Here is a 14,693-nt window from a genome sequence, read left to right as displayed (position 1 = left end):
TTCATGGTGGTTTTGACTTGCATTTCCCTGATGATTAATGATGTTGGACATTTCTTCATGTACCTATTGGCCATTTGTATGTATGTCTTCTTTGGAGATATAGCTACTTAAGTCCTTAGCCTATTTTTTAATCAGGTTATTAGTTTTGGTTATTGAGTTGTAGGAGTTCTTCAAACATTTTGGAGATTAACCCCTTATTGGATATGTAGTCTGCAAACACTTTCTCCCATTTCGTACGTTGTCTTTTCACTCTGTTGATATTTTCCTTCGCTATGAATCTTTGGAATTTTAAACGAAGACTTTGGAAGCTATCAAACTCCTTTAATTTAAAAAATGTATAATCACATATCACACAGCTTGTATTTACGTTACGTAGTTTGAAAAAAACAATAAAATTAATTTAATAAATACGTGGGAACTTGGTAACAAATATTCAGGTTTCTTCTAGAATATTATATCTATTAGCTTGCCGCTAAGTAAAATACTAGCTTATAATATCCCCAGTGTGTATTTTCCCCACTATTGTTGTGCTGTCCACAGGAGATAGAACAATGACAGAAGACATAGGTTGCAGGTGTTTCTGCCAATGTTTTAGCTTGTTTCAAATTGCCTTCTGAAGATACTTCTGCTTTTGAAGATACATGTGACAAAAACAGCGTGCTTCTCTGGCACTGCCCACATGTTTGTGCATCCCCAGGTGTCTTCACACTGTGCTCAAACACAGCAGATGTCTGAGTGGTACCAAGTGGCAAGTGGCACTGAGTAGGGAGACAGTCTGGTGGTTGGTCACACAAGTGGTCATTAAGGCAGCTCTTAGTCTGATCAGGGTTACCTGGATGGCTTAGACCTTGAATCTCTAGGTGTTAATTCTCTGGCACACGTACACAGAATCTAATAAAAACAGAAGGACTTAGTTGCTTAAATGGGATGTGGGTTGGGGAATAAAAACAACCTATCAGAAAGAAAAACATGCTATAGAATTGTTTTGTGTATTATGAGCACAAATTTTGGGGGGGAATAAGTGTCTCTTCCCCCCCTCCTCCTTTTCTCCTATATAACCATAACCTTTTCTCCAAAAAGAGATCAGATATTGTTTTGTATTATATTCAACTACATAATTTTACTTCCTATATACATAACATTCATAAATCTTTTACTATGTACAGGCAATGTTCTACATGCTTTAAATATATGAATTCATTTAATCATCCCCACAACTCCGTAAAGTTGGTATTGCTTTTTTGATTTTAAAGATAAGAAAACTAAGACTTAGAAGATAAGTGGCCTTTCTTAAGTTACACACTTAGTAAGTGGCAGAGCCAGGATTCAGATTCAAACAATCTGACTCTAGATTCCATGCTTCTCAGCCACTATGACCCAAAATCTAACCAAACGAATTCTGCTGGACATGTGGAACCAAGAATGGAATATTGCTTGATTGTTTTTTTAACTCATAATGTTTTTCCTTGACTACATTGCTCCTCCAAGTAAGAATCCTGTATCACTGTATTAATTCTGGAACATTCTGCAATTACAACCTTACAATACTTCTTCACCAGTCAAAATCAGCTGATAGTTAGACAGATATATAGACAGACAGTTAGCAGACAGTTAATATTTGTAAAGCTGTGCCCCAAATGGTGACCTCCTCCCAAATAGTATAATGATGTTGACAATTTGGTAATGACCCCTTCTCTAAAGTATTTCCCTATAAATACAATGAAACTATTACTAAGGATCTGTTTCCATTCCAGTCTTAAGCACAATTTTGCAGCATGACCACCTTGGAATAATTTAATCTCTAAAAACAGCAAAGACAAGAAATCAAGTTAACATTGTTTTATTATATCCCAGATCTGTAAATATTGCGTTACACATTAAATTTTTGCTTATTTTAACCTGCCATGTTTCTCTAAAAGCAAAGTAACTTCTCTGAACAGCAAAATTAAAGCTCTGTTAAAAAACGTTGCAAAATCTCACTGCATTTTAGACAGATAGTTAGCTGCTTCCTTACAAAAATAAGAAAAAAATAATTTGTACATTTACATAAAAATTCAAGAACATTCACTGGAAGAAAAATTAAAGCTTCAAAAAGATATTTTCTTTCACACTAAAATAGCATAATTTTCACCTTACCCATGTAAGGAAAGAAGAATACTATATGTTATAAACGTTTACATTAAAAATAAGAAGCCCTTAAAAGGAAAATTACTCTTTAAAATGTCTAAGTCTAAAAAGCTAGATTTCAGGAGCAAATTAGAAAACAGAAAATGGAGCATCAAAGAGAAAAATTCAGACACCTGTTTAATTGAAGACATCTATCTCAGTGACCAGAGGGCCTCATTAGGAATCCAGTATTCCCCATGAATGCCGTGTTTGTCCTGCACAACCAGTTCAGGCCCGTCCTGAAAACGCTTTCAGACTCAGCAAGGAGTCAGCTCTCTTCTTGATGCCACACTCCAAATAAGCTGAGGCAGAGAAAGGGTTGGTAACACTCCACCAAACTCAAATGGCAGCTGCCACTGGCCTGCGAAAAGAGGAAAAGGAAGGGCCTGGCCTAGGACAAATTAAGAAGCAATGTTGCTTCAGTGTGTACCACTCATGTCCCTTTTGTGGCCTCTCTTTTTGCCCTTGAAGGCCTGGGCTTTCATGTTCCTCTCTGACTGTGCAAATACTCCACTTGGGCTTGCCCTCTCCTGGAGTTCTCGGTCCCCACCTGACCACGTGATCTTTTTCTTTCATGAATTCAAACTTCTTAGTTCCTCTATTATTTAAAAAATCCTCGTAAGAAAGCAAACCCGGAAAAAGTAATTTATACTGAAGGGTGATTGACAGCCCGGAGTATTTGCCAGCTAAGTGTCATTGACAAGGTTGGGAGAGAGATTAAAGAAAGGGGGCCTGATGGGAGGGCTGATTTCCTTGAATCACATCTATGCCTCTTTAAAACAGGGCAGTGATTAGGGAAATGACATTTTATAGTTTCCAGGCTTGGATTAGAACAGTGTAAAGGTGACAGATTTGAGGTCTTAGGACAGTCACGCCCCACTTTCGTAAGATTTACCCCACCCCAGCCCCCTTTAGCCTTTAAAATCTGACCCAGAGAACATGGTTGTTTGGCTCTAAATTTTTTTAAATGTCGATTGGTAGGAGAGACAATGAAAATGGTTGTAGAAGATTTATTTTTACCAGAATTAGGTTAAAAGAAGTTTTTAGTGTTAGCTCCAAGAAAAACATTTCATCTCTGGAAACCTGTCACTGGAAGTCAAGGAGCCCTAGCTGTGATAGCCAGTCACCAGTTTGCTCCCAGTCTGTAGATGCAGAAGGAGACTGCAAAGCAAATCTACAGTCCCACGTGATCCCTTCTTTCCTTTCCACTGAAACCAGAAAAGTTTAATTAACTGTATACAATTTTAAACAAATTACATAAATGTACATGAACTATTTCCTGACATGCTTAGTTATCATGCAGCACCTAAGAACCAAACATAAGTTCTCTATTTTTTAAATCCCGGATATTTATTATAGAACACACCACACCCCTGCCTCATTTAAAATCAAATGTTTTTCACTTTGTTTAAAATGTTGTTTTTCACTTTGTTTTAAATGTTGCATTGATTAATGATTTAACCATTAATGACTAGTGGTTATATATTTAACCATTAATGATTAATGGTTATATATTTGACCATTAATCAATAAACATTAATATGTATGTATGTGTATATATATACACATATATCCAGTTCAAACTGTATTCCTATCGAACATTGCTACTTCATGAGCTAGCTCAACAAATTCTGCCTCCAAAGTAAAATAAAGAATTTTTTTTTGCAGGGTCGGGTATGGGGAGCAGGTCCCAATTCTTCATAGCTGCAAAATCTTAAAATTAATTTAGTCTTAATTATTTTTCTTTCAAACTTTTCTTCAACTAGTGGTACCTATTATTTGTTGTCTATTTTTTAAGCTGTCATTTGAAGTGAGTATATAATAATGTGCTATTAGATTTATCATAAGATTAGATGTTAATTATTTTAAGTTTAAACGTCATTGCTTTTGGGGAATTTTGCAAGGCCTTCCAGAGGCTGTAGCATGTGAACAAATTTGAGAAGCACAAAATTTAAGCAACACCTTGGAAGATATTAAATTGCACCTAAGGTTTAAGTTTCCCTATATTCATTTGATTCATTATAGCATTGTGTAATATTTACCTGCTTTAATAAGGAATAATGTATTTCATTTGAAAATGGTAGTGAATAGAAATGAATGTTAATGCTCATTGCTACCGTAACTACGATGGGAGTCTGTTTCTTCAGACTGATTCAATGGTGTAACTACAGTCCATCTAAGGATAAGATATTCTAATTGCAAATGACTACTGTCGAGAGAAAATAAAGAGCCATATGTGCTAAACTTGCAAATGAAAATATGAAAGGATAATTCTCAAGAGAAGAAAAGCAACTTTTTCTCAGCATAATTCTCATTACTGGCAAGTTATCAAAGGTAGTTCTGAATCTCAGGAAAAAGACTTGTGATTACAATCTCAACAGAAGATCTTTACATTAAAATACTGGCAATAACTCTGTATGGTGAATATAGTTTTCTTTCTCGAGATTAAGGAAATTTAGATATATTCCTCATAACAGGACTTTTGTAAAATATAAAACACACTTTCAAAAGTATAAAAGCAACAAATTTTTTTTTTTTTTGGTCTACACTTTCCTGGTGTAGTTTTCACATTGTGGCTCTGTGTTTTTGAGACCTTATTAGGGCAATCTAGTATCTAGAACTGCTCTTCATAATCTAATTGCTACCCAGAAGAAAAACAAAATTCTAGTAGCCTTCAGAGCAAATGACCAGGTGCTACTGATTTTTTAGAGCTAAAAAAATCCAACATAATTTACCATAATGATTCATATTCTACTTTTATCTAAAGCTGGAATAAGGATGGAATTTCTAGCCCAGAGAGCTGTTCTACTATAGTCAGTCAAATACAGCTTCTATTGTTGGACTAATATTTAGCCAATGTATTTATTGGAAAAATATATGCACAGAAGAGGAGGTCCTTTATAGACCTTAATTCCAGTGCTATAGCATGAGATTTGCTGGTTGTCTATTTACTCAGCAGTAAAAGAGGCAAAATCTGTTTTAACATTTTAAACTTCCCGAAAAGATAAGTAACAAACTGTTTTAAAGTAGAAATTGGTATGTAGCATAATTCAAAAATTTTAGAAAAATTCATACATATTCATATTCATAGATATCTAGATATCTAGATATAAATTAAATCTTACAATATCCCTTTCCGAAACCTCCAGAATGTCTGACAAAGATATGTCTAATTGTAGCACTGTAACATTATTTCTTTGTGCATGTTTCTGCTAAGGCAGTAAATTTGGTTTCCAAATTATTTAAAAAGTCAAGGCCATCCTCTTCCTGTTTTTCACTGCAGCAACCTACAGAACCAGCTGGAGACCCTCTTCCTTCATAGTTATACGTAAGAACATAATCTTCAGATGGCATATGGTCTTCATCCTGATTACACAGATGCAGTTTCTGTAAAGTTTAAAAACAAGGGATTGTATTATTGTTTTAAACACACTGAAAGATAAACATAAAATTTATTTTTTATTTACCTTTTATGTTTAATTTTTAACCCGTGTGTCCTCTAATGGATTCCTACATACAAAAAATGCACATGGTTGGTCTATATCACAGCCATACTACAAAGTCAGTATATTTTACATTTCTAGTAATCCATACAAATCCAAAATTATGTATACACATTATATTTAAGTACATTTAAATTATTACTAAATTCTTACCCCTAAATTTTATATCTAGAGGTCAGGCTAGTCCACAAAACAGTGGCAATATGCATAGCGGTTAGGAATTTGAGCTTGGATAGTCAAGCAGTCCTGATTTGGAGTCATAGCTTGGCTTTACCAACTAGCTACATGACTTTGAGCAAGTTATAATACTGAACATCTTTAACTCTCAGTTTCCTCGTTTCTAAAATAGGAATACAGACAATGAGTATCTCACAGGATCATTATTAAGTGATGAAATAATAATGCATGAAAAATACCCTTATTATGTCCAGCACATAGTACATGTTCAATAAACTAAAATCACTATTATCTGCAGATATAATGTCAGTAATTACCACATTGTCTTCAGAATCAAGCTTCCGAGAGAGCCAAACCATGACAAAATAAAAAGATGCACCAAAAAGTTTCAGTGAAATTTAAAATAATCAAGATAACTCACACTGCAAAAACCTGGCCAGAATAGAGGCCAAGCATTCGGCCACATTTACCCTCGCTCTTTGTCACTGGCCTGTGTGCCAACTTGTCAAACTCGTGCACCTCTCCCCTTTCTCACCTGTGTACACATCCCCTCTCAAACCCAGCGCTTATTACCTTGGCTTACGTTAGCAAGTGCCTCTCTTCATGACCATTTTAGCCTCACGTCCCATTACCTGACATGCACATTGGAGAACACCCCAAGAGTGTTTCTTAAGCTTCCCTCCTCCTCAGCCTGATCTTACATGGCTACTGACTGTCTAGAAACAGAAAAGGGATTAACATTTGAATTTGATGAAAAAAATAAATATGCTGTGGACCTATGATAACCTACAGCCATGTCACAGAATGTTGCCCATCTACAGTCCATCAAAGGCTTTAGGGTTTCTGGACCAGTGTTTGTATTACAACAGCACTGGTACTCTCTGATAGAAGAAGTGAAACCTTCGTACCAGAAAGAATACTTAATTCAGTGGTCCTCTACTCAGGCTGCACGTTTGAATCACCTGAGGAGCTTAAAAAAAAAAAAGCTAAACCAATTAGAATCGGAATCTTTCAAGGTGAAGCACAGGCATTAGTATTTTTTAAAAGCTTCCCAGGGAATTTTGATGTGCTGCCAGGAATGAAAATCCCTTATTGAACCCCCCTATCTTTCACATCCTTGCTTTCCTCTGAATTAGAAAACAGTTTATATATGCATGATGCTTTTTACATGAAAAAATAGTTCATATGAACCATATTATTTAATATTCACTCCAGAATTCTGTACAGACGCTTTCTTTTCACAGAGAGATGCAGATTTGATTTGGGGATTTTTGTGATTGTGGAGAATGAGATTTTTTCCCTATTCTTCTATATTAAAAGAGTTCATGAGATAAACACACACCTAAAAATGAAATGCAACTTTAGTGAGGGATAGTAGAATCCTCCAATTTTCATGAGATTTTAGAAATTAAGAGAAATGTGACACATGAAATAAAAACTTTTATATCAAATACTGTAACAAAATCAAAGAGCAGGGGCAAAAATAATCAGAGAGTGAGAGAGAAAGGATACATTGGAGAATCTGAAAAAGAAGTTTCTGAAAATATATATTAATCTCAATTTCCTAATGTCCTCCACTTGGACATTTAAATTTCAGGGTCAAAACACTCAAGAAAACTCACTTCACCAAGGCGGGGCTGAGTGAAATTGTACCACTCCGAGTGGTCCATCTCCACAGTGCCTCCTCTGCAGGAATCCAGGGTGTGATGATGCCCGGCCCCCTGGCACAATTCCAAGGTCTGGTTTCCTCCTTTTACCATTTCAATGGTTTCCTGCCTGCCATTTTGAACTTCTGATCCCATAGTACCACAAAAGCCTTGGCTAGAGTTGTTGACTGTATGGGTCGTAAAGCCACTGGGAGAACACTGAAATAAGATAAAATAAGACAGTTCATATAGGGAGGAAATGGATTCCAAGTAAAGTCGCAAGAAGGCAAAGGAGACAGCTCGTTTACTCAACCTTTTATTCATTCATTCATTCAACAGACATTTATCACTTTCCAATTAGATGCAAAGATAGAGACAAGGTCCCTCAGTGGCTTCAAGAAGCTCTTACTCCAATGAGGCAGAAAAATAGACAGTTACTTTAAGAATGTGATTATGCTGATGTACAGGTGAACACAGAATGCTATAGGGACACAGAGGAAGAGCATGAAAATTCAAACTCAGAGAAAGTAAGTGGAGCAAACTGGGAAAACTCTGAGCTGAGGGATTCCTACTGAGAAATAGGAGGAAGAATGCATTATCTGTAAGAGGGTCTAGAGGCAAAGCCAAATGGGGTTCCTTGGGGGTTCCCAACTTCAGCCTGTCGAGAGTGCCTACCACAGAAAGTTCAAAGAGAGAGAGGAAGCTAGAGAGGTTATAAAAGGCCAGAGGACATAAAGATCTATATGCCATGCTAAAATTTTTAGACTATCTTGAAGATTATGGGGACTAAAAGAACGGTTTTAATAACAGGCAAGGGACATATTTTAAAAAATCATTTTAGGCAATAATGTGAAAGACAAGAAGGAGACAAGTTTAGAGTCATGGATATCAGTCAGTGAAACATTATAGGTGAAAAACGATAAGGATCTAAGCCAAAGTCGAAGCAGCGACGATTAAAAGAAGAGGATGGACTCCATAGAGTGCTTGCTGGTGGTTAGACGGATGAGGCAGCAAAGGGAAGGGTCAGGAGTTATTCCTATGTGTCCTGCTTGTGCAACTAGATAGATGGTATGATTCACTGAAACAGGGAGGAAGGATGCACTTGCAGGTGAGAGGAGGGTGAGCAATTCAGTTTTGGACGTGGTAAACGAGAAACCTGTGGATTTCCAAAATGAGTATATGAATATGTGGTCTGGAGCTCAGGTGAGAGATCTGAGCTGCAGTATAATTCTGGGAGTCACTTCCATGTAGGGGGGAGTTGAAGCCATGGGAATAAATTATATCACCCAGAGAAAACTGCAGACCAAAAGAAAAAAAGGCTAAGAATAGAACGACAAGAAACATCATGTTTTAAAGGGTGGATAAAGGAATTAGAGCTGTGACAGAATTGATGTGGAATAGCCACTGAGATAATACGGAACCAAAAAGCCATGACTCTCTAGCCAAGAGAGGATTACGGTAAGGAGATCAATGGTGTAGAAAAAATCCAAGCAGGGTAAGAACTGGTTCAAATAAAGTAAGCACCCATGAGAGTCAAGTAAAAAAGTGGCCAGTGGTGATCTGTGTCAAAAGAATTTCCATGGAGTGCGGAATGAACAGGAAGTAATGTCATAGAGAAATCGAGTAAAAAATATTTCTCTCAAAAAATTCAGTTTCAAAGAAAAAGAAATATGGAGGGATCTAGGGGAGGACAAAGAGTCAAGGGAATATTTTAAAATGGAAAAGACTTGATTAAACATTAACTTAATGCTGGAACTGAACACCAACCCTCCAGGCCACAGGTGAGATGTTTAGTTACAGCAATAACCTCTGCATGTCAGTTTGAATTCTAAACCATCACTTTCATGACAAGACCTCCACTATAATCAGGTGTCATTGTGTCATCTTCTTACCAATTTACTTTTTCTATCTAATATGCAGAGTCTCTATCAAAACAAAGATTTTCAAGTTCAGATAATTTACTGAATCTGAAATATATCTATAGAAGTCAAACATATTATTTTACTGCCTTTGAAAAAAATACCAGAAAAGAGAACTGAAAAGTAGCCATTTGGTGGCACTGCTACCCTACATTTTTTGCTTAGGTCGCTGCTACAGTAAAATTCTATCACACACACACACACACACACAAATCCTGTTTGTCAAATCTCCTTGATGGGTATAATTTTGTCATTATAAATACATATTGAGATCATATTTCTAAGCTAATAAAGGGAGAATTGAAAATAAACTAAAATCAAAGCTGAATCCACAGTACTGTTTCACAGTCTCTAATCTCTGTTCCTTCCTCCAAGTTTATTCTCATAGGGCATCAACAACTCCTTCTCCATGTTAGTGATTTTCAAATTTACTTTTCCAGTCCTGATTTTTCACACAACTCCTAACCCCATCTGAATGCCTTTGACTTAAACTCAGATTCAAAACTAAAGTTACCACCTTTACTCATTGTATTAAAATGAGTTTACACATTCACCGTGAAATCTTGTTGCATTTTGTAAAAATATGCCTAAAATTATATACTGGTATAAATTAACAATTTCAAGTCCTTTTGAGAAGTGTTCCTAATAGAGAACAGGTAAATAGGTATATGTTATGGTGAAGTGGCCAATCAATGCCACCGACTCCAGCACCAAATGGCAAAGAAAAAAAATTAAGTACAGCTCAATCATTTCATTCTCAGATATAAAATAAGAGCTTACTATGAGTCAAGGACAATCATGGGGCTAAATCTATTTCCTGAATGGAGAGAGAATTACAGGGTTCCACACATAGGCATGTCAAGCATAGAGGAGTCATGATTTTGCCTGATGGTGGGAAGGAAGCGAAAGAAATAGTCGATAAGAAAGGCATCGTCACCTTGAGATACAGAAAAGGCCTGATATAAAGTCACTGTCCCAGGCTATAGCTTCTGTCACATTGACTCCACTTTTTATTTTATTACTTAAAAGAAAACAATTTTATTTATACATTTAAAATATTTCTTATCCATCCCTATTTTAATTTTCCAATAACCATTATCCTAGTAGAGTTATCTCATGCTTAAATTATCAAAAGATCCTAATCCTTTATCCTCCCCATTCCTAACGTCTTCCTGTTCTTGTTGGTCACCCTACTGATTCAGTATCACACTGCTCACGTTATGCCACTTTCGTGCAGAAAGCCTGGACTGGCTCTCCCTTACCAAGAGAATAAATCCAAAATCCTTAGTGTGCCACAAAAAAGTTTCATCCCCCATCCCTCTCTTATTATATCTTCTCCCTCCAGAACCTAAGTGTCAAGCCTCTAGTCCAAAACATCATTTCTTCCATTTCAAATCAATTTATTTACTATTTGGTGAATAATGCCTAAACTTTGTCATCTCCTTTTTTATTCATTAGGTTGTTTTTCTCCATCTCTTCACTTTCAAACCCTTCGTGTTCTTTATGGTACAGAGTAATCTGTACCTCTTCCACCAGGCCTTTCTGGTTGATATCCAGACATCATGAATATACTTATGTATCATCAGTATCTTTGAACTCCACCAGTGTCCTATCATATTGGGGCTAATAGTTTACTGTCACATTCCTATTTATTTTTCAATTTCTCAAGAATGAATTGAAATCTTTTTGAGGGAAGAACATGCCTTGTAATAATTTTTTACATACTTCCCGCAGAACAAGAAGCATAGTGCCAAGCACCTCAGAGGTCCCAAGAAATATGTAAGAAAAGAAAGTGGCAGTATTGTTCCAATCTGCCCCCCCAAACACACACTTTTTTGTAAACATATATCTTTTTGATATTTTTAGTTTATTTTGAGAACATTCAGCAAGTTCTTCCTATTATAAATGGTCAAAGAGTTAGATAAACGAACAATATCTGAAAATATACATTGTAGAGAGCAGTCAAAAAGATTCTTCTTATAATAAATTCACAACATCAAATAATAAGTTTTAAACCATAACACTAGAGAGTAGAAAAAAGATAACTAAAACAATACATCTGGTTTAATAAATGCCCTATAAAAATATTTGAATATTGACAGATAACATATTTATGTCTACAGAATCTGATCAAATGAAAAATAGAAATTAACTCCTAAATTCTGAAATAACTTCATGAGGATGAGTTAAAGAAATTGTGGGAACTACTCAGAGATAAATAGCCGTATAAAAAAATTAATAAAATAAAATTCAAAAAAAAAATTACTTACCACTTTATCATCTCCAGGTGCTTCTGTGTTTGAGATGATTAAGTTTTGCTGTGCCAAATCTTCAGGAAAACTTTTTTTATTTCTGGCACTAACAAGTCCACATACTACAGTTAGCAATATAGCTGAGTTAAAAACAAAAACAAAAATGTTTAACATGCACACAATAAAATACTCATCTTTTATTTCTTATTACCTAAGGTGCACAGGAGAAAAACAAGTCACTGAGCATGGTGTCCCACAAATTACCCTGGCCCTTCTAAATGAATAGGCCATGATTTAGCTTAGATTTTAACATTTAAAGCGATTATATGTATATTTTGATACACATATCTTCAAGAGTTTGGATTCCACCCATCATTTAAGTATTTTGAATCATGAATTTTTAAAAAATCAATGACTTTTTTTTTTTTTTTTTTTGCGGTAAGCGGGCCTCTCACCGCTGCAGCCTCTCCCGTTGCAGAGCACAGGCTCCGTGGGCCATGGCTCACGGGCCCAGCCGGTCCGCGGCACGTGGGATCCCCCCGGACTGGGGCACAAACCTGTGTCCCCTGCATCGGCAGGCGGACTCTCAACCACTGTGCCACCAGGGAAGCCCCAATGACATTTTTTAAGACAAAGACTTTAAAGAGATTTACTGATTCCCAAAAGAATGGTTTGCCAATATGAAAAGATAACAAAGCAGACTTTTCTTCCCAGAATAGATTTATCTCCAAGTATCTTAATTAAACTTACTTTGTATTTTGCCTATTCAGAATTTTCATTCTGCATCATAATTGTGGGAGGTTGAAATATATGATAATAAAGCTAAGAGCAACAACAACTCTTTACAATGTTCTACAAGCCCCTATACCAAGGATTGCCAACCTACGGCCCCAAATCCAGCCCACCATGTTTTGTATGACTCATGAGCTGTGGGTTTTATATGTTTAAATGACTGAAAAAAATCAAAAGAATAATAGTTTATTACACGGGAAAATTATATGAAATTCAAATTTTAGTGTCCATAAATAAAGTTCTAATGGAACACAGCCATGCCTGCGGTTTAAATGTTTTCTATGGCTGCTCTCTCGCTACAAGGGCAGATTTAATTGGTTACAAATGAAACCATATGGCCTGCAAAGTTTAAAATATATACTATCTTGCCCTTCACAAAAAAAGTGTACCAACACTTGCCAACTGTGTGTGGCCCCTTGTTACCTTTCTGGTTCCACTTCCTACACTCCTCTTACCTCATCCTCTCTCTACTCTCAGGCCACACTGGTCTCCCTGCCTTCCTTGATTTCTCAAGCATTCCCTCACCTTAGGGCCTTTGAACTGACTTTCTCCTCTGACTGAAAGCTCTTCCTTAAGTATTCTTGGCTGACTCTTTCACCTTTTCCAAAAACCATCAATGATAACCTTCTCAGTTAGGCTGGCCCAACCATCTATTGAGAATTACTATCACTAGCACCCATCCCCCACACTCACCCACATACACTTTACAGCACCAGAGACCCTAATTATCTGGCTCTATTTTTTTCCTCCACAGCATTTAATTTATTTATTACTTTACTGTCACAAGGAAGACTTTGTTTTGGCTTGTTTGCTTTTGTCTGCTTTGTTCATTGATGAATCCCAAGCACCTAGACAGTTCTGGTATATAGTAGGTGTTCAATATATATATATTTTTTTGAGTTGATAAAAAATAATAAACACTTATTAGAAATGTACCATGCACTGTTTTAAGCTCTTCACATGCATTAACTCAATGAACCTCCGGTGCTACCCCATAAAATAACCTACTACAATTATCCCTTTTTACAGATGAGGAAACTGAAGCACAGTGAAGTAACTTGCCCCAGGTCACATGTCTTACAAATAATAGAGCTAGGGTCCAAACCCAGACAGTCTGGTTCCAGAGTCTTACTCTTAACCACTAGTCCTATCACAGAATAAAGGAACAACAGCTAAAATAAGCTGAAGGATTGAATGGAAATGAAAAGAGAAGAAAAAATACGGCACCATTGGGAACTACATAACTGGTTAGGAGGAGGTTAATAGAATTTAATCAACCTGGTAGGATACACCCAAGAAGAGATATTGCTGTGATTTGAACACCTCCCATAAGTCTGTAGCTGAAATGAAAATGACATGACACGAAAGTGGCTTTTAGTGGACTTGCATATGGCAGAAGTTTTAGATTGTTTGATTTAGCCTTAAAAGGGGTAGTATGAGGACCAAGAAATAAAAGCTATACATTGACAGGTTTGGCAAAATCTAAGGCATTTTCAAGAATGAAATCTTTGATCTCAAAAAGGATTTTGCTTCTTCTCACAGAAAATATTCACTCAGAACTCAGAAAATAATACAAAAAGAATTTGTAAAGGGGACTCACACCTGACAGATAGCTGGACAAGATTTCTTTTCAAAGACCTTTTCCTGCACTCAGATATTTATTTTATATTTCAAAGTCAGGTAAGTAAAAGGACTTACAGAAAAGCAATGCTATACCCAGAAGTATCGCAAGGATCGCCCATGTGCCAAGTATCGCTCCTGCAGCCATGCGACATTGATCTGGGTAAGTACAATCACAGAGGTTCACTCTCAAGGTTTTTGTTGCAGATTGACCTTCTACATCTTCTACGGTAATGGAAATAGAATATTCTTGAAATTTGGCATTTTTCCGATATGAAAGACGGGCAGCTGTATCTGAAAGAAAAGAATGATATTTTTAATGAACATTGATTCCTCCTCTAACATCTGTTCCACCACACCTATTTTTAAAGACACTATTCTCAAGGAACCACCTTCCATGTGAAAATGGATAAAAAAAGATGACGATCTTCAACCTTTTCAGGCACTAATATCACCAGATGTATGTTGCCCACTGTAACTTTTTAGAAGAGAGGCTTAAAGAAATAATTTGGCATTGGAGTGACCCAGCAGCCTTTCAGCAATATTTAGTATTCCCTTATTTCCTCCCTTATCTACAAGCTAATGATTGGCTCTTGACATGCACTCCAAGCATTTCTC

At 36.3% G+C, this 14,693-nt stretch overlaps 1 protein-coding gene across 2 annotated transcripts in view; it reads right to left on the bottom strand.

The window, feature by feature from the left end:
• Window positions 1-1,824: 1,824 nt before the first annotated feature.
• Window positions 1,825-14,693, bottom strand: part of DSC3 (desmocollin 3) — a 53,862-nt gene continuing 40,993 nt past the window's right edge. Inside the window, exons 13-17 of one of the 2 annotated variants that reach the window (XM_004273725.3) lie at window positions 14,154-14,369; window positions 11,682-11,803; window positions 7,469-7,711; window positions 5,634-5,676; window positions 5,320-5,553 (exon numbers count right to left, since the gene is read on the bottom strand). In XM_004273725.3, coding sequence (XP_004273773.1) covers window positions 5,650-5,676; window positions 7,469-7,711; window positions 11,682-11,803; window positions 14,154-14,369 — 608 coding nt within the window. In that variant the 3' untranslated portion in view covers window positions 5,320-5,553; window positions 5,634-5,649. Of the gene's footprint in view, window positions 5,554-5,633; window positions 5,677-7,468; window positions 7,712-11,681; window positions 11,804-14,153; window positions 14,370-14,693 lie in introns of both variants that reach the window. The other variant, XM_004273724.3, reaches the window with a different exon arrangement.

The sequence above is a fragment of the Orcinus orca genome, chromosome 15 (assembly GCF_937001465.1).
Source record: "Orcinus orca chromosome 15, mOrcOrc1.1, whole genome shotgun sequence".
In the NCBI taxonomy this organism is placed as follows: Eukaryota; Metazoa; Chordata; class Mammalia; order Artiodactyla; family Delphinidae; genus Orcinus; species Orcinus orca.
Note: the sequence above shows the minus strand (reverse complement) of the source record. Positions and strands in the feature narration are given on the sequence as shown.